The 20216-nt window shown below is 40.4% G+C and overlaps 1 protein-coding gene across 1 annotated transcript; it reads left to right on the forward strand.

Moving 5' to 3' along the window:
• Window positions 1-1603: 1603 nt before the first annotated feature.
• LOC104458892 (protein NDRG1-like) lies at window positions 1604-19953 on the forward strand (the record flags this gene model as incomplete). Its single annotated transcript, XM_010085297.1, has 9 exons — window positions 1604-1676; window positions 4310-4345; window positions 11084-11189; window positions 12876-12996; window positions 14977-15039; window positions 16718-16778; window positions 17237-17323; window positions 18862-18918; window positions 19850-19953. Coding segments are annotated over exons 1-9 (695 nt in total), but the record flags the coding sequence as incomplete, so codon positions are not given.
• Window positions 19954-20216: the final 263 nt, after the last annotated feature.

A 20216-nucleotide genomic window follows, 5' to 3' on the forward strand; every position in this document is an offset into this window, starting at 1 on the left:
AGAATCAATATTAATTTTGTTCTGTAGTTTTATGCTTACCTTCAGGAAAATTATAAATGATTAAAATGTTTGTGGTTGCACTTAATCAATAATTCCTAAGTGTGTTTCAGCCTTTTGGCTTGGTTTAAGAGTACGCTTCATATGCTTCACTTGAGACAGTTCTAAGCTTTTCTTAAATAATTGACGTGGTTTTTATGTAGTTAATAAATTTACAATTTTGTTCAAAGGTACCCAAAATGAACATGACATGCATTTCTCCAGCAGGCAAGAGGATACGCAACAAACATGCTTTGACTTTTGTATTTGTAATCTTGCTGTAAAACAGTTTCAGTATCTCTTTTGAGAACTGTTTCTGGTTGTTCATCAGAGCTTCACAGGGACCAGCCCTCTGTTTCTGGCACCTTATCTCTGTCGAGAGAATTGAAAACATGCCATTCTTCTTTTCAACTCCCTGTTTGGAGTGATACGGTCACTGAACTGAGATGCCTCTCGGTGCCAATGCAGCACAACCCACTGCTCCTTCAGTCACCTCTGCTGGGGTGGCAGCAGGTGCTTCTGCACTTTGGCATGGAATTTCTTCAGCGTTTAAGTTAATTGCCAACCCTGGTAAATATTGTTATACCACCAGTTGAGTTTAAACAGTTTAATTTTAAGATTGAACAGGTGTTTGGCCAGTGTGGAAGTGGGGGTAAGAGCCTGGGGGCTGCACACTCAGGGCGGTGTGACTGTGCTGGGGCTGGGGGTGCCGCTTTGCCAAAAGATTTCTGTGGGCAAAATACAGCAGGCATATTCCATCATGCTCCACCTAAATGAACTGTAGAAAACAATTTCCTCAGTTTTACAATCCTTCAGATTCAGACGCATCTGTGTTCCCAGTTAAGCTTCCCGCAGACAAGGGCTGGGTATCACGTTGCTGGTCCTGTCCTAGGGCACGATACAGCAATCTTTTTCCTTACTTGGACAGCTTTGAAAATAGCATATTGCATGCACCTTGTTGGTACCCACTTAAAGGAATATCTATTTTACTTGTAACTGTTTGTTTGTTCAGATCAAGGAAGGTGTTTCTGTCCCAAGGAATGGACCATGCTGGTCTGAGAGTAAAATGGTGCTAATGAGTGTCAGTTTGGTTTTCTTAAAGTAAAGATCTCAGGAATGCAGAGGGAGCCTGCATTAAAAAAAAAAAAAAAAAAAAAGGGGGGAAGAAAAAATATTTCAGAGACAGGTATTCAAGCTGATTTCAGAAGGTGGTTGTGCAGATTTGGCTATGCCGCCTTCCACCTGCAAAATGACAGTTCCCAGGACCCTCTCTATACTGATCCCTGCCCTGTTTCCTTCAGCATGCCCTGTTTTGAAGCTGCCAAACTTTTGTTTGATCTTGCAGCCCTAACAGTTCTTTAATCTTGTGTTGTGCAGGAGTGTTTATATAAATAAACCAGGGAGGTGTTTTCCAAGAGATTCATAACCTTCTTGCAAAGGTCTTTTAAACTATAACCCGAGACAGTGGGTCATTGGTGGGGTGCTGGGTGGAGCGGGATTTTTATTTGTTTCTGTATTTAACCTTTGATGCAAGCTGAGAACAAATCTTTTTTCATCTTTCCAGATATCAGCTACTGACCATGTCAGAGTTCCAGGATGCTCACCTGGCAGAGGTGAAACCTCTGGTGGAGAAGGAAGAGGTAATTATTTTAAAGCTTTTTAGAGCTGTTGGAACTGCACGTATGTTCTTAGATTAGTTTTAAAATATTGTATGGAAGAAACAAGTACAAGAAACTGGAGATGGAGTAAGAGGTTAGGGTTTTTTATAATGCAAAACTGTACTTTAATTATTTGCACTTTCTCGATCGTTGGTTTTACTCTTGTCTAGAGCTAATCTGGTGGTGACATTTTTTTATTTTCTGAGTAATGACAGCTCTGAGTCTCTTTAGCTTTTTTGAATTATGCCAATTAGGCCACCTCATGTACATCCATCTGTACCTATAGACTCCTTAATGTAAAGATACAAGCTTTGCTCTGTCAGCTACCTTTCAGGGAGGCACGGAGAGAGCCTTTACTTTTCCTTTGGGCACATCTGAGTCTGGAAGTACGACTGTGCCCCATCTAGTCCTCTCTAGTTGTTCTGTGCTAAGAGTTACAGCCAGACTGCTACCAGCTGGCTGTCTGTGCCCAGGCCACAGCCAGTCCTCTGGGGTTGCAGTGTAGAAACATCTGAGCCTTTTTTTTTTTTTTTGCTTAACTTTGTTGTACTTCTTTCCATTTGTTTTTTGCACCATTTTCTTCAAAAATCTGCCCACAGCATCTAGGTTCACTGGCTGTTTAAGTCCTTGATGGTAGCAATACTTTTTGCTTTGGTATCTTCACAGCAAATAATTCACTGCGATATGTGAAGGAAACTCTCAGCTTTTTTCTTGGATCACAACTAAGATTTTCCTTTTGTTCCCAATGACTGTAATTCTTGACAATAATGTATATAAATGTGTTAGTTTTCTTTCTGGTTTTCTATACTAGAACTATTAATTGCTCTATCTGCTACTTTCTTTTTTATTGCCTACCTCTTTTGTGTAAACACTTCAGAAAATCGTTTCCACTTGTGACTGCAGTGAAATGGCTTGAGAAACTTTAAACACAGCTCCCTTGCCAAGGACATTGCATGAAAGCAGAGCTTGTTTGAATACCAGTGAATGCGACACTCAAACTTTTCAGAAACTAAGATCCCTTTTTAATGCCAATATTGTTCAGCAGTAGCAAAGTGAAGGAGATACCAAGCAGAAGTCCTATGGGTACTGTAATGCATTTGCTTCAAAGTTCGTAAAACACTGAAACTTCCTGGGTTTCTGTAGCACATAGATCAAAAGTTGGTGTCTTGAGAATTAACCCGTTATGCTTTTATTCATTATGTTACCTTATGTTTTGTCTGCAGAGAGTTTAATTTCCTCTGTGGCATTCATAACAGAATGAAGGAAGATACTGAATGTAGTTTGAAAAAGTGGAAAAGATTGCCCTGAAGGATGCTCAGCACATACTAAGGCTAACTGTTGCATCCTGGCTTGTTGTGCCTAGCTGTCTTCTACAGCTGAGTCTTCATTCCTGAACAGAGATGGAGCCTTATTTCATACACTGTCTGGACAGATGACATATCTACTTATTCCTTTTAACTCTAGACCCCACTGGAAGACCAGTGTATGAAATTAGCAATGTTTAAAAGGTCTTGAGACCAACAGTACAGTAAGATTAAAATGCAGCAGATTATTGTCTGAAGCTAAGGCTGTGCAAAATGATTTCCACATGCTCAGTCAGCTCTTTAGATACCTGTTTGCATATAACAGGCACTGCCTAGATACCTAAAGATCATGGCTGCCATAATTACGGGTTGGACCACGATGCTTTGAGGTCCACCATCTGAGATGATATTGCCCAAGACAGCAGCTCTATTGCTTATGACATCTTCCATCCTTACTTTACCTGGGCTCCTGGGACGATGTGACCTCTCTACCAGGATCCTAAGCTTTGCTTTTTGTTGCAATACTTCTTTTTCAAGATTTGGCTTTCCTGTCATACTCTGCAGTGTAACAAGTGTTGATTTGACTGCTCTTCCCTCTCTATTCAGCCCTCCAGTGGAAATATGAGCTTCACTTCTTCCTTGTCCTTTAATGAAAGGAGGTGACTGTAAGATACTTCTTCCTTTGGAGCTATGAGCCTCTTGGGCTATTGCAGATGGGGAGGATATCACCTTACTCTTTTTTCTGGTGGAGATCTTCAACAGGTGTAGGAGCTTGTATTATGCTTCCTCAGATGTCACACTGGGCATCATGATAATGCATGATATGGAATAGAGCATTGGACAATTTTGGTCTCAATCCTGAACCTAAGGTCAAATCCTAGGCTAGTAATTGGGGCTGTGCTCCCTCCCAGCTTCTCCTGCACCTGCAGACACTGGCACAGCAGAGAAGCTGAATAGTCCTTGACTATCCTGGCAGCACCTGTTATCAGACTTCCCCTCAGCACAAATCCAAAACACAGCTTCATACTAGCTATTATGAAGAAAGTTGACTCTGTCCCAGAGAAAGCCAGGACACAGCTTTTGTGCTGATCTGTTAATTTAGTATTTTACTGCTTTCGTGTTCTCCATGAAATTTAGCGGGTAAAAGCTCTTGGGTGAACTTTGAAGTTCAGCAAGAGAACTTTCATTGAATGAAGGGGACAGGACAGAGCTCTTGGCTACAGAGCCAGTGGGTTAGAGCACACATGTCACAGCACATATTTCTGTATCTGCAGAAGTTACCTGCATTAATGCTTTAAAATCTCTTCACAGGCTATCACTCGCCTCCTTCCAGACTTTGATGTTCAGGCAAGTAAAGCTATTCTCTGTTTTGTGGTTTTTGGGGTTTATTTGGTAAAAGGGGAAACAGAACAGACATTTGAGAAAACAACAAAATGTGATCTGAAATAACTGTCTGCTCACCAGAAATACTGTTACTGTGGGAGATGGGTCTGAATGGGGCTCTGATGTTGCGATGTGAAGGAGACTGCAGGAGGTCTTTTCAGACCAAAGCTGAGAAAGTTTCATCCCAAAGAGGTGACTGGTTGCAAGCAGCTCTGTTCTTGCCAAGAAAATGAGATTCCCCAGCTGTGGTAGTGAAAGCAAAATATTCCCCTCCCTCATGGACACACACTTTCCCCAATTAATTTGCTTTCATTAACCTTGTGTGTGCATTTCCTCAGAGGAAATGTCCCTCTCAATGTATCCCATTATGCCATAGAAAGTTTCCAGAGGATTCCTTAAGCCTTTGGATTGGTGGAAGGTGCTAAGCAATCAATTTTGTCTGTAACAGGGGTGATGGTAGTTTTCATGTGTTTATTTACATCCAGAACGTAAATGTTCATAAAGTACATCACTGGGTCAAATGGTAGCTTTCCGCACACAGTGTGTTGTGCTTTTCTGAGGTGCCTTTGTAATTCTCTTATCAACCATTGTGTATTATTTTATCACCATTTGGGCTTCTGACTGAGAAGTTTGTCCTTGCTGTTTCTTGAGCTGAGACTAAGGAAATGCATGGCTGTTGGAGTCAGACTGGGTTGAACCAGAAGGGACTTGTACCTGCCTCGACAGAAAGAGTGAGCTATGAATTCCCATCACTGAGGACAAGGAGTATGTGTTGGGAAAAGAGGCTTGCTGGGTGCCTTATTTTTATCAGGAGGGTGTAGGGAGGGAGGTGGATCCTGCAGGAATAAGGAAAGCTATGAAATTGTTCTAATCTATTGAATGTGCAGATGGAGGTCCGTCGAGGAAATAACTTTGTACTTTCTAGCATGTTGCACTTTATTTGCACCTGTCTGTATTCAATGCTGTGCAACTTGGTTAAAAATGCAGCACAGACTCAGCAGTCTTTTCCCTGGAAATGAAGGGAGACAGTTCTCTCAAACATCTTTACCATCTTTCAATGGCTCTTACTTCTGTAGTAAAACTGTAGTTTACATTAATCCTGTATCTTCATGATCTTTATGATGAAGAAATGTAAGTTAAAGTTCTCACCATATGACTTCCTGCGGGACTGTGTACAGCATGGAAGAAGCTTTCTGTTTGAGTCCAGATTGATCACTTGGTCTAAATAAATCTGAATCCCAGATTAAGTCTGCCAACAACAGTACTGCAGTGTTTTGATTAAAAATCCAGAAGTGACCCATATTTCATTTCTCTTCTTGGAATACATTTACTTGGTTTGTAAACCATGTGTATATATATAGATTTTTTTTTTTAGCTTGCAAGATCAAATTCTCTAAGCCTTTTTGGTTGGTTTGTTTGTTTTTTCCCCCATGTTATGGATTAACTGTCACTAATCTGGACCAGTGATTCTTGTCATTTAGCCCTGTTCTGCCAGCTCTTGCTTTTTTAATGATCTTTCTTCCAGTTTAATCTTTGGTTGTTCTAGTTCAGGAGGGAAAAATGTGGAAGAACAGTCTCAATCTGTTATGTTAAGAGCTGCCACTGGAAAAGAGGCTTAGCTTTGGTCCTTAAAACCACAAGTACCCTACCTATGTGTCTTTAAATTCTTCTGTGTTTGATTTATAAAAGAAGTGTTTTGAAACTGTTACAAGAGACCCGGTTGCTCAGTTCATTAGAGAAGTTCATGTATGGCCCTGGAGTGACTGGCACTGAAGCTGATGTGTGCTCTTAATGAGCAACCTGTCCCATGAGCCACTTAGGAGAAGGATGGACCTGTCCAGGGAAGGAGGTTGTCAGTACTTGGCAGGATGGAGCTCCTGATTTAGTGTCTCTATTCTCTGGAAGAATGCTTTCATGGAGTTACCAGGAGATGACCAAAACAAGAGATGGAAGAACCGACAGGTCTGCACTACGTCCAGTCAGTACTGTACGTCCGTGGCGCCCACTTGAAAATTTAAGTGAAGGTCCCCTGCCTCTCAAGAAGGGAGTGTTCCTGACCTAACCTGTTTTAACACAATTAATGATAAGATGGTGCAGGGCAGTGCACCCTGTGCTGCTTTATGTTGGCTTAATGCCAAACATACTTTAATTGTATTTACAGTTTGATATATTTGCCTATTCTCTAGCTTGGTAGCACTGGAGCCAGTGAAGACCTGGCTCCTTGTTGCTGTAAGTGTTCTCTTAGCTTTGTATTTCAGAGCTAAGCAGTCCATCAGGAGACTGCTTTCTCAATAACTAAGCAAAACTTTGAGTTGTGTGGCAGCTGTAGGTGGCAGAGAAGAGTTCGGCCCTTGTGATTCATGGCTTGTGGCCATCTGTATCCACCGGCATGCAAAAGCTATTTCTGCTTACCCTCCTCTTCCTCCTGCCTGTGACGGCATTGGGGGATTCACTTTCGGGGGGTGGTGGTGTTCTTCTGCTTTTGCAGAGCACTGTGACCCAGTGCTAATCATACTAGGAATAATCCCTGGGTAGAACTATCGCAATAATCTGTTTCAGTTCCTGCACCAAAGTTCTTATTACTGGCTTCCACCTTAGCAGAATAACTTGCATTTACTTCTAAAAACTTATTAATGTACCCAACTAAAACATGAACTGGGGAACATTTTTCTTAATACTGCTGATTTAAAATAGAAGTCTTAACAAAAACAATAAAAAAAAGAAAGAGAAAAATTAATCTGGAATAGTGAGTAAGAGGAATTGAAATAACCGGTTTAGAGTAGAAAAACCTAGGGGGAGAATGCTAAATAACTTCAGGGCAAAGGGGTTTTGAAACCTAATGTTGCGATAACTACCACATTAAAAGCTCAATTTTTTTTGATCTTCAAGATACTTAAAAAAATAAGTGAAAAGTAGCATATGCAGGTATTAGTATATTAAGTTTCTTAAGTCATACAACCATAAAGTATACTGTCTCTTAGCAATTTAAAAATTATTTAAATCTTCTTTAAAAGCTCTGAAGCTTTTTCCTCAGGTCTGAGGCAAGAGAGGGAGGTATATGTAACAGGCATAATATTATAAATTAAAATAAAAGCATGGGATGATAATTGAGGATTAAGTATATTTGAAAGCTTTAAAATAATCTTGATGGAATGCAGTATTTTACTTAAAAAAATATGATGGTTTTATCAAAATGTGCAATGTGTGTGTGTAGTTTTCCTTTTTAGATAATCTAAAGCATTTTGGCTGCATACTTCAGAAGACAACAACCTGTTTGTAAACGTGTTCCTCAGTCCATGTCTTCCTTAGCCATGATAGAAAGGGGAAGGAATAAACGAGCTCTTCTGTGTTATTAACTTACAAATTGCCTCCTGCATTCTACTTCATGATAAAATGTCCAAAAAAGTCACTTGACCCCCCAAAAAAATCTGCTTTGGAATGGTTCAGCTCCTTCAGATTAAGATAGCCTCTCTTAAATTGCACATATCAGAAGTATTTCCATGTGTGTTTTTAGGGCAGTGAGATAAGACTGCACCTCCGTTAAAGTGCGAGATGTGAACAGATGGTGTGTTTGTCTTTATCCTTCTATCGGATTAGTGTACCTTGGATTTTTTTCCAAGATAGTGTTTTAATACAAATGAGTTGGTGAAGAGCCTCTTACTATAATGTTGACGTTGATTGGGATGTGCTGCCATCTGTTTTCAGTGCTCTGCATTTTTGAAAACATCCATCCCTACATCACGTAGACAAATCTCTTGATCTTTAATAGGATCAATAGGGTTGTGAAGTTGTTGGTTTGATGTCACCAAAGAAACCGGTTTGAACTGATTGTTTTTTAGGAGAACGTTTTGGGTATTTGCCATTAAGAATTTGTGCTAATGGAAAACAGCACAACCCTCTTGAATTAGGGGAGTCTTACTGTGAAGATAATGAGGAATTAAACCAATTGTTAAACTGATGGTGATTTACGCCAGTGATTAGGAGTGTGGTCGCCTGTCACCTCTGAACTATTTTTAGTTGACACTGAGTTTGAACTAGACTCGGGCTTCTAGTTCCAGAAGAATTAGCTGTGGAGGTCAGTGGGATGTGCAGGTTCAAGGGTCTGGCTTCATCCACCATGAACAGACTTTTTTTTCATGCACAAAGGAGGAAGATCCCAAATCTAGAAAGGTCGTCCCTCCTAAGAAAACACATTCTAGGTTTTCAGTGTTATTACTGGATCTAGCAATAAAATTCTGATGATTTGAAATGCCTGTTAGTCTTTAACTGAGGAGGAAATAATGTCTCTATTCCACACTCAGCAGGAGGTGTGTCACACAGTATGGCTTAGTCTCATTACTGGTGTTAAGGTTAACAAATTACTGGTTTTTATGCTTTGTACTGAAAAATACCTAAGTACAGAAGGAAGGTAGAATGTGGAAGATATTAATTGGTGCTATTATTGCTATCTATTCCTGTTGTGAATCTCTTTTGGAGTGTTGTATGATGAATATACCTGCAATACCCTATTTTCTGCCAAAAATTAAACTTATAGTGACAGTAGTATGACTGATGTAGGAATACTTTAGACTAAATATTGCTTATCTACTTTGGAAAATACCAGATTTCAAACATTGAAAGTCCTCATTTTTGTTGTTGTGGAGAATCGTTCTGACTTGCACTAAGACTTCTTTTGTGTTCTTACTGGAAACTTTACTCTGGGCTTTTAGGAAAGAACTTGCCTCTGATTTAATTTAGAATGAATTTGGGTTGTTCTAGCATTTGAGATAACAAAGCCTGAAGTAAAGTTAAACTTATAAAAACCTGATGAAGGAAAGACTGTACTAATTCCCAGGTTTGAAATTTGGCACTTTTGTATGTTGCGTGGCAGAGACTTAATCTTTGATGTCTGAGCTCTAATGAGTAAGTAGCTCTCCTGGTCAAACCTGACTCAAATCCTATTTAAGAATGACGTCCTCATGAATTAGTCTGTTTTGGTTTTTCTAACTGGGTATTATGGGAGTCATAAGCCTACGCAGGACAGCAGCTTGCCTATATAACCCAGTTTCCTACTTGGACAAAGTAGAAACCAGCTCCTGTCCTCTGTCTGACTTGCGGGATTTATCACCCTGTTTTGCCTAAAGATGGTGCTGGATGTGGAAGATACAGCTTACCTGCTAAACAATGCAGTGAGTATGCGGAGAAATGATTCTCTAAGGAGGCATAAAAGCTGAAAATTAGTGTTTCGATGGAGCGTAGTTCAGATAGATAGCAGTGCTACTCAGCTTGCCCAGTGTACAAGTGTGGGGGGATCTTGATTTGTTGCTCTAACTGTAACTTACAACTGATGCAAATGTTTAATTGCAAGGAAAATAGGAGAAATGTGGAATGCTGTTGCCTAGCATCCTTATTTGCAAGAAGATGCATGGTGTGTTTCAGGTATCAAGTTACTGAGCTGAGATTTAGATGGAATTAGTACCTCAGATCTCTGAAGAGCTTCTGGGTTTTGCTCTGTCAAGGTTTTCAGAGGCTGTACACACCTGATTTCTACAGCATAATTTGTAATAGATTTGAATTTAACTTGGACTTTGCCTCTGGGCGTTACTGCATGGAGCAAGTCAAGCAAGCCCAGCAGCAGACAGTGCACTGTACTGAGTGACATGGAGACCTGTGTCCTGTGGAGCAAATATAATATTCCCATGAAATGCTGAAACTGGTTACTAACTATATACTGTCTTGACTGTTATGTGAGTGTCATGGTACTGTAAATAAGTGTCATAAATAACTGTTGTTCTGTCATTCCCTTTATGTGTCTTGACAAACTAACAAATTGTTTATACTCATCTGAAGTTCAAATGCAAAAGAAACGAAAACTGTTCACTAAGGTGTGGATGCTAGTATAACCCAAGTAGCATCTAACTTACATTGACATCCAATAAATAGAGGATGGAACTCAGAGTGTCTTTGATTTGCTAACAAAGGTGTCCTTAGCATTAAGATCATTAAATAGTACAAACTCCAGTTATGTCAAACAGTAACAACAGCCTTCTTAAAGTTGTTTTTCTGATAATCATCACAACACTGTTGTGGAGATGCTGCTCTATAGCAAACTTCAGGTGGTTGGGTATATGCTCAGGTCTATACATAGCAAGCCATAAATCTAACTCATGGCTATCATGTTTATTGGGAAAGGCTACTATAACCACAAGGCCCCACAGTGTGGTAGGTGTGTATGGCAGATACAGGCGTCTTCATACTGCTTTCTTTGGGGAATAGGAGTTATTTGCCAAGTTAAATTCCTTTTCCTAGAAAACAGTATTATATCTTGGCAAGTTGCACTTCTGCAAATGTCATAGTTGTAAACTGTTGTTATTTTAGGTGCTGTTAGACTGGATTGCTTTTTTTCTTTTCTTATGCTACCTTTTAATGAGGTTAAAAACTGTTTACTTCCTCAGCATATGGTCAGAGCTAGTTTCTAGTGCTTCTGTAGTTGTCTGTGGACAGGAGTAGGTGACAACAGAAAGTAAAACGTTAGCAGGGAGCCCCCACCCTGGGGAAGAACGGGGTGCGTGAGCATGGGAATTGCAGAAACCCCCTGTGGCTGTGGGCAGACCCTGGGATGTGGCAGGACCCAAGCTTCTGGTCAGAGCGAGGTCTGCTGCAGTGGGTGTTTAGTGGAGCACTTGGACAAGCCCCTGACAGATTCCTCCTGTTCTTTGCCAGGAGCAAGATGTGGAGACTGTGCATGGCTCAGTCCATGTCACCATGTGTGGGACACCCAGAGGGAACCGACCGGCTATCCTCACCTACCACGACATTGGGCTGAATCGTAAGTAGACCTTTTATTTAATAGCACACGTATAGCCTGGTTCCTTGATGCTACTGCCATAATCAAAGGTGTGGAAGCGGCGATGGTTAGGAAACCTCTCCCAGGCCTTTCTCATTTATGTGCATTGCAAACTGTTAGATGGTACCTAATTCCTCTCTTATAGCCAATTTAATCCTCTGATTTTTTTTTATCCTCCCAAAGTAAATAATTGGAATATTTCACTTAGAGGACCAAAAGATCTCTGGTAGCTCATAGTCACCATGTATAAATGTTGTAAAAAGATCTGTAGGGGGAGGCTGAGGGTGTATTGCCAGCAGGGTTGAAAACAACCTTGCTAGTGCTTTGGCTGAGGTTCCTGCCTGACAGCCAGGCTTACAGTGCCATGTGTTTGTATGAATTACATGTCAAATCAGGATGATGAAATGAGTGCTGGCATTGTGTTCTTAGCCAGTATTAAGAAAATAACTTTAAGTGCCTTTTATCTTATCTGTTAGACCCAAGAATATAATGACCTAATGTTGAGATCTGCTCTGATTTGTTTTTTTCATCAATACTGCTTGTTTCACACAAGTTACTGTTTCTTAATCAACATTTACATTTAAAAGCACCTGCAGAGCTTTAAAGGCTGGCTATTGCTGGGGGGGGGGGGGGGAAAAAAAAACTCATAAGGAAAACATCTGTTTTTTGTGGAACTGCTGTACTTTATTTTGGATTTTCAGTAGATCAGGGAAGAGCTTAGTCTGGGTCCTATCTTTGCGTAAGACTTTTTTCTTTCTAGAGTTACAAAGTCTATCATTAAGGTGAATAAACTTTCTTACCCTTTGAAAGAGGAGGAACGTTTTCCCAAACTTATATATTATCCTAAAGCAGATTTTAGCTAAAGTGTTTTTTGTCCTGCAATGATTTTGCTTGTATGTTGTCATGTGAGGGCATTCAGAAACACACATAGAATATTGAACTGTTTTCTAGGCATCTCAAAGGTGGTGGTACAGAATTCATGCTCTCCACTCCAGGAGGAAAATATGCTAACCCTCTCCCCACATCAATATTGCTTAAACATCAGAAATCAAATCACTTCAGTTTTGGGAGCCTACAGCACTGAATATCCCAGACAGACGCTTTTGTCTTGAGCTGCCTGCAGCAGCCACTCATGTAATGTTTATCTTGTAATATTTGGGCAAAAGCACAACTCACGATCTCAGCCTTGGCTACTTTTTTGCCTCCATCTGTTCTGACACAATCCAAGGAAAAATGACTGCACAAGTAAATGGATAATTTCATCTAAGCCAAAACCAGGGATGAATACTCCTGGCTGCACTTTATTAGTATTTTAACTTTTCATAAAGAATGATTTTTTGAGATTTTGGAGTACCAAGCAAATACTTCTGTCAGGTACCAAAATAGCATAGATAAACCTTAGCTGGCTATGAGGACAGAGCTGTTCAGTTTTTTTTTGCTTCAAGGAATTAAAGCAAGTTGTCACAGGTTGCTTTGTAGCAGGGCTTTACTGATCTTTCCTCCTTAGAAATAAGGGACTGCCACTTTTCCCGGGCTGTAATGTAGCTCACCTGATTGAACCAACTTTTCATTAACCTGCAGGACAGGTTAAGAAACTATTTTATTATAGCTGCAAACTTACTATTTCCCCTCAGGATAATTATTACATATATTCTTTTCTTTCTCAAGATAAAACTTGCTTCAATCCTCTCTTCAACTTTGAGGACATGCAGGAAATCACCCAGCACTTTGCAGTCTGCCATGTGGATGCACCTGGTCAGCAGGATGGAGCACCATCTTTCCAGACTGGGTGAGTTGTCAGGGAAACAGCCTGTGCTTCCAGAGTTATCCTCTTTCTAGAAAGAGTCTTGATCTGCAGCTTAATTAAAAAGCACTTGCAGCAAACACAGTAGTTGGCTTTTGAACTTAAATCCTGACACAGTATTTCTAAGATACTGGAGCTCTGGGAGGTCTGTGTTGTGCCAGTTCACAGAAGACTTTGGGTCTGTAGTTTTGTATTTTTCTCTGATAACTAGACTGCTTGTAAAGCAATTCCTTGACAGATGTTTACATCTGTCAATTTAAATATTGAGTTGCCTTGTTCTGTAATGACATCCTGAATACAGTTAAAAGACTAAATTGTTACTATGAACAAGGTAGGCGTTAGCCACTATGTAATGTCCTTCCTAAACCTGTGGTTTTTATGAAATAGCAGCATGGTAGATGTTGATAAACAGACTTGATAACCTACCTGGAAAATGCAAGTTGTTGGACAGTAACAAAGTGATGTACCCCCATAGAATATCATAGATACAATCAGGAATATGCAGCTATCTATCATGTATAATGCTGTAACTCTTGGAAACCTTGTGTACTATGTATGACCACTGTCATTGACAAAATGCTTGTCCCATTTAGTTCAAATGTGTCAAGTTTGCCTTAAGATGCCCCTTGGATATGAATCATCTTGGTTGAGGAACAGAGCAGCCAACATGCAGAGGGGAGGGTACAAGGCAAGGAACAGTTGTTCTATAAAAACTAGGTATTAAGGAGCTTATATGTGCCCTTATTGCATGAGCCAGTCTATTTCCCTTCATTTTTAAGCTGGTCTGATGCTGAGGAGGTCATGATGGGCCAGGTTCTCAGCTAATGCTAACTGCAGTGGCCCAGTTGTCTACCAGAGCAGCCTACAAAGCTATCTAGGTCATTCCCCTTTGTGTTTGTTTGAATCATGAGCTTTTAAGTGTCTTAACCCTCATGTCCTGAACAAGCGTTAACACTTCTGAGTTGTCAGCTGTGTAGTGCAACCATCATGATCTGTGCTAGTAAAGACCACTGCTTAATAACATCATGATGACAGCACAAGGAACTGTATTATCTCTCCAAGCCCTCCAGCTGGGAGACCAATATGCTTGAGTTAAAAGTCATAGCTGTTGTGGTGATGCTAGCTTTTGTCATGACAAGGTTTCATTTCCCAACAAGCAAATCTAAGAAAGAATGACTTAAAGTAGTTCTGCACTGTTTGTTTTTTGCTTGGTTTTATTTTGGAGACTAAACCAGAGAATTATTAGGTGTAGTCCTGATGGGAAGCATAGATTTGAGTACTTCCTAGGCAGATGTTCTCCAGCTACTTTGGGTGGATTTTTTTCCATGTGCTGCTCAGTTGAGATTTTACTCATAGTGTCCTTCCCTCAAAATTTTGTTTTTCTGCAGACCAGGAGCATTAACTGGCAGCTGTTTTTATTCAACTCCCTTAGCCGCTTCGTAGCCCTTCCTATGCCTTCATTTTCTTCATCAATATTAATAGAAAGCTATCCTCATTTATCCTAGGGTAATTTGTGTGTCCCTGGAAACATGCATGCAAATTATTTGCCAAAGATATACATCTCATTGCTGTGCTTTGTGATTCTGCAACATGGGAAAACTTTTTCATGGTGGACCAGAAGCACGAATGTGATGAATACAGTTGGAAACTCACCTTTCAAGTTCAAACCTTTTCAGAAGTTTTAAGTGTTAACTTTTCTTGGAAGATATTTGTTATGGCCTGTTTTGCTCTCAGTTGGACCAGATATCTATCATCCTGTAACTCACATAAAGTACCATGTAGATAATGCTCATATTTCAGTGAAATTAACCACTTGTACTTGCTCCTGATTTAATTTCAGCTCACACTGTTGGTGGTCTCATGGGCACATTTGATATTAGCTTTACAGTGACCGCTGCATCTCTAAATAAACCAGCCTCCTCTAGTGAAAGTGATGTAGTAACTCCACAAACACATTTGTTGTAGGTATGTGTATCCCTCCATGGATCAGCTGGCTGAAATGCTTCCTGGAATCCTGAAACAGTTTGGGTGAGTGTAGAATTACTTGATTTCCTCATTCTTGACTCTATGTGGCACATCAGAAGAGCAGGGCAGAGCAGGTATCTGCCCCTGAAGCTTCAGTCTGGCTATCTGGCATTTTTTTTGGGGGGGGTTAGAATTATGGTTGCAGATGTTTTTTAATTCCTCTGTTATAGATGGATCACTTTTGCTTTTGTTTCCAAAAGGGCTTTTTTTTTTTTTTGTCCTTTTTTAAAATGTCTGTTTATTTTTAAACAGGAAGCAACTCCAAGTGAAATCCCATGTGCCTAATTTAGGGGCTTCCTCCAGTATTTTCTATGCATAGCCCTGACAGTGGCAGGGCACAGGCAATCTGTTCTTCCCAATGTAACAACTTGTGTTTTCCTGTGTGGTTAGCAGAAAAAAATGTGGTCCTGTCTGAAGACACTTACTGTTATGTTTCTGTGGTTTGAGTGACCTCCTTAAGCCTCATCTGCTACCAAGTGCACATACCAGATTACCAATGTCCAAGGACTCGGTGGCAGTGTTCCTCTGTTGTCTACCTGCAACACATTTATGAGTGCTCCGTCCCTTAAAGCTGAGCTTTAGCAGCAGCTGTAGCTGAGAAAGGTACCTTCTCTGCGGAGTTGGTGCTCCTGGTGCACAATGGCAATTGCAGGTAGGCACCTCCAAGGGGTTTTCAAACCAAGCAGGGAAAACCTGGCACTCAGGGTTAGGCAGCCTTGGAGAACAGATGGGCTGGACTGCTGGCAGGGATTTTATCTCAGACCAGCACCCCAGTTTAGATGTTACTTAGCTGTTGTAACCAGGTGTTACAATACCTTTTACCAGTTTACCTCACTACCTTCCTAAAAGACCTGTTTTTTGAAACATAATATAAGGCAGAGGTTTGCCAGTTCTGCTTTTGCACTGAAAGAAATGCTAACATAATGTCAGAACCTTAAAAAATCAATTAAACTGGAGTGTACTTACAAAGCCTTGAATTAATACTGCTAATGAGAATGAAAACTATCCTCAGCTATTTTCCTGAAAGCATTGTATAACTTATTTTTCTGAGTGGTTTTGTCTGGTCCTCCCTTCCATGTATTTTCTAAGACCTTGAAGGTGATAGGTTGACGCTTTAAAACCAGTTCCAGTGAATGCAAATATTTGGTTTGTCTCTGCCCTGTTTGGTTATGAAGTTTAAACTTCATCACCCCGGTGGCTGGATAGCATGAGAGGTTTCCCTGCCAGCCCCCTGTTAGAGAGGAGTCAGTATCCCAGTTGGATGGCTGTATCGAGGAGGGCAGGGGGACTCTGGGGAGGGGGCCAGAGGGGACTTTGTGTTTGGGCTGCAGATTTCAGGACTATATCTTATAAGCTTTTCTGGCAGAAAATAGCTGTTTCCTTCCAGGATCTGAACAATGCTATGGTTGCTTAGTATATTTGCTTAAAGATAAGGGAGAATTGCTGCTGCCCTGCAATGCATGAGGACTAATGCCCTGCAAATTGAGAAAAACAAACCAGCTGCTACAGCAAGCTCCTTGCTGGGGCTGGTCGCATTGCTGAAGGTCCACAGTTTGCCCAAGCTGCAACCCACCTCCCATAGATACGCTCTGGCTATATGAAAGAGGAATGCTGCTGATGCAGGTTCATTTATTTTTGATGCTTCTTACTCATTTGTCTCTTCCGTTTTATTGCCATGCAGGCTGAAGACCGTTATAGGAATGGGAACTGGAGCCGGTGCCTACATCTTAACCAGATTTGCTGTAAGTTTCATGGAGCTTCCCTAAAGCCTTGAACCTGATTTCCCTGACGTGTGGTCTCCTCTGTTGTGTGTGCAGAGAATTCCTGGTCTGCTGTGCCCATTTAAGTAAGCAGTTAGGCTTTTAAATGAAATACCACAATCTGCGGGATAGCTCATCCAGAAGACCTAGATTTTCCATTTTAGGGCCTGGGCTCTACCCAGTTAATTTGCAGAAGGTTTTTTTAATGGGAGTTCTCTATTTAACCTGAGGGTGGAGAAGAAGTTAAATCTTAATGTTCTCCAGCTGCTCAGTTGAATTGCTTTAATGGAATTTTTTTTTCCATACATACACTTGTTTTGTGCAAGATAAAACCAGACCTACCGCCTTCCTCCCCAGGAGATAATTTACTAATTTAAATTTTATGCTGAGTGTCAAGTTGCAAAGGATATGTGATGAATCTTAAATCTTTTCTTTTGCAGTTAAACCATGCAGAGATGGTGGAGGGATTAGTTCTCATTAATGTAAACCCTTGTGCTGAAGGCTGGATGGACTGGGCAGCAACTAAGGTAAACAATTTTAAATTAGAAAAATAAATCCACTGTGAGCTTGTCAGGCATGAGGAGCTGGACAAGCTTGTCTCTCAAGGCATGGCTGCAGACACAAAACATCCCAGACTGATTCCTTTGGGGTTTATTTTTCCATTTACAAACATACCTCCTATAAGGCTTGTTATAAAAATAAGTACTTTGAGGAAACAGATACCCGTGGTATAATGGAGCTACTGGGTATGGACAATTCTTAAGAGCTGGTTGCTGCTGGGGGAAGTCTGGTTTAACCTGGACACAGGGTAGTTTTGGAAACAACTTTCTTTCAAGTAAACTTCAAGCATAGTGTAACATTCAGTTCTTTCTTGTCTATGGCTTTGTTTACCAGCACAGTCCAAAATGTGAAGTAGAGCACAGAAAAATGTTCAGAACAACATCTTCCAGGATTCAATCATCTAGCTGAGTCTTAGATGCCAAAAAAGACTCAGAAAAGCACATTAGCTACGGTAACTGTGGATAGATTGTCCGTACAACCAGACTTTTAAGTCAAAATGTTCACATACAAAGAAGCTCCTGTTAACCGTATTCTTTTGTAGTTGTAAGAAAGATTGCAATGTGGGAAAACAGGGCTGAGAACTGGTTTCAAAAATCTTTCTGGAAACAGTATTTGTAAATGTTACATTACATGTCACTCAGATTTAACAGGTTAAAACACTTTTCAGGGTAAGCTGATGGAAGGCACTTTGTATCATTTAGGGTCATGTTTAAGTGAATGGCAGTTGTTATAAATACTCTGAGAAGTACAAAAATTAGTACGTCATCTTTTAACCACACAGAGCCAACCCATTGTAAGTGTCTAGGGTGATATTAAATGTAATGACAACCTTATAATACTAGGAGAAACTTCCAGAGCGAGGATGTAACATTCTTTCAAGGCTTAGTTACTAATTTATTTTTTTTTTTAATAATTTTGCATACCAGTTTGGTTTTGTAAGTTTGATCTGGAAGTATATTTAGTAACTCCTCCTACACTGAGATGTACCAGTTGACCCATTTTGATTATCTCACCCAATGTCTCACTATAACTAAATTATTCTGTATCTGTGCCTCTGCCTTCCACCTTGCTTAAGTCCTGCTGACCTTAGCAGTAGGGCAGGTGCCCTGCATCCCTCTGTCCTTACAAAGCAAGAGCACATACTCTGGGACATAAACTTTAGGTACCAGGTCCAATGTATTGTCAGTGGGATGTTAGGGAGGGGATTGGGCAGTGAGGTTAAATGTCACCCAACTGTCTGGTTTGCTTGGAAAAAAATATATACCTGTGCCGCTAACAGCATGTTCCCTGTGTCACTGCATTACTACAGAGATGAGAATAACTCAAACAAAAACAACCCCTAAAGGTGTTTCAGTTGGACTGAGGTGAAAAATTATCAGTCCAGGATATTGTACATATAAAGACAGCAGAGACGCATCCATTGGTCTACTTAGGGGTGATTGAAAGGTTTCAGTTGTTCAAGGATTGTTTTAATATCAGATACTTAGATAATCTTGCTGTTCAGATTTCAGGTTGGACAAATGCTTTACCAGACATGGTCATTTCACATCTTTTTGGAAAGGTAAGGATGTTCAAAAGATTCCTCTGGTATTCAGTCATCTGTATTTACCCTCCTGGGGCTGGGAGGAGGGGAGAAGCCTTCACTTAAGCAACAAAGTACAAAGTTAAACAGTGAGAGTGTATTCATAGTTGTGTTCCCAGTATTTTGGAAGTGGTACGCTGTGTCCCACTTACCCAAGTGCATCTCAGTCGCAACACCTCTAGTAGGAGCAGCTCCCTGTTTAGGCAGCCAACGCCGTGTTGCATGTGCTCATGTTGTGAGCAGAACTTCCCTAGAGATTTTTTTTTTAATGCCATAATATACTTGTAACTGTGGGAAAGCTGGTTATTAGTACTAATGGTGCTCTTCAGTGCAAGTCTACTGTAATGGGAAGCGGTATACTGTTTTCTGAGGCTACTTTGCTGTGCTTGAGACTGTTGGTAAATGCTCTGGAAAGCATTTGCATTACAGCAAAACAAGGAGCTAATCTGTAAAGACTTTAGAACCAAACTATTTGAAAATGTTAGTGACTGAGGTCCTTGAAGCTTAGTTATTTACTATTGTGAAATCGAGTTCCATATTACATATGTTTGTAAGCTTTCAACATCTGCTTTACTCTGGAAACATTTATTGAACTTCTTACTCTGAATATTTTTTTTTGTTTTAAAACCTCACACTTGTCTGACCATAACAATCTGCACTACAACTACGTGTTTTGCAATTATAAGATCTTGACATTACGACACACTGAAGTTTTAAAGCAAAAAATGTGGTACTGCAGTCGGAGGCGAATGTTAATTCTGGGTGACACCACTGGCAGCTAGAAGTTGTCCCTTTCATAAAGGTGCATTCCTGTTGTGTAGATATGAGTCTGATACATGACTGCTGTGCCATGTCTTCAGATCCTTTCAGAAAATAGCTCCTATTCTGAACGATTCTCTCTCCACTGTAGGAAGAGATTCACAGCAACCATGACCTGATCCATACATACCGTCAGCATATTATTAATGATATGAATCAAACCAACCTTCATCTCTTTGTCAACTCTTACAACAGGTAAATACATTTACCTGATTTCTAACTGGAAAGTGTTTTAAGAGGCTGTCCAGCTCTTGGAGCCAGTATTAGTTGTGTGGTGGAGTTACTTGTGTTCCTCCAGTATAAAGTTCTGCTTGGCAGTGCCTTTAGGGATCTCAGGTGATTTGCTTATGGGAGAAGGACCTTATGCATTTGAGGGGAAAAAGATGGTACACTGAGACTGAACTAGGACATTGATCACAGGGTCACATTGATAACAGGGGAGGTCCCAGAAGACTGGA

This window comes from Pterocles gutturalis, unplaced genomic scaffold, assembly GCF_000699245.1.
Source record: "Pterocles gutturalis isolate BGI_N339 unplaced genomic scaffold, ASM69924v1 scaffold49035, whole genome shotgun sequence".
NCBI lineage: Eukaryota > Metazoa > Chordata > Aves > Pterocliformes > Pteroclidae > Pterocles > Pterocles gutturalis.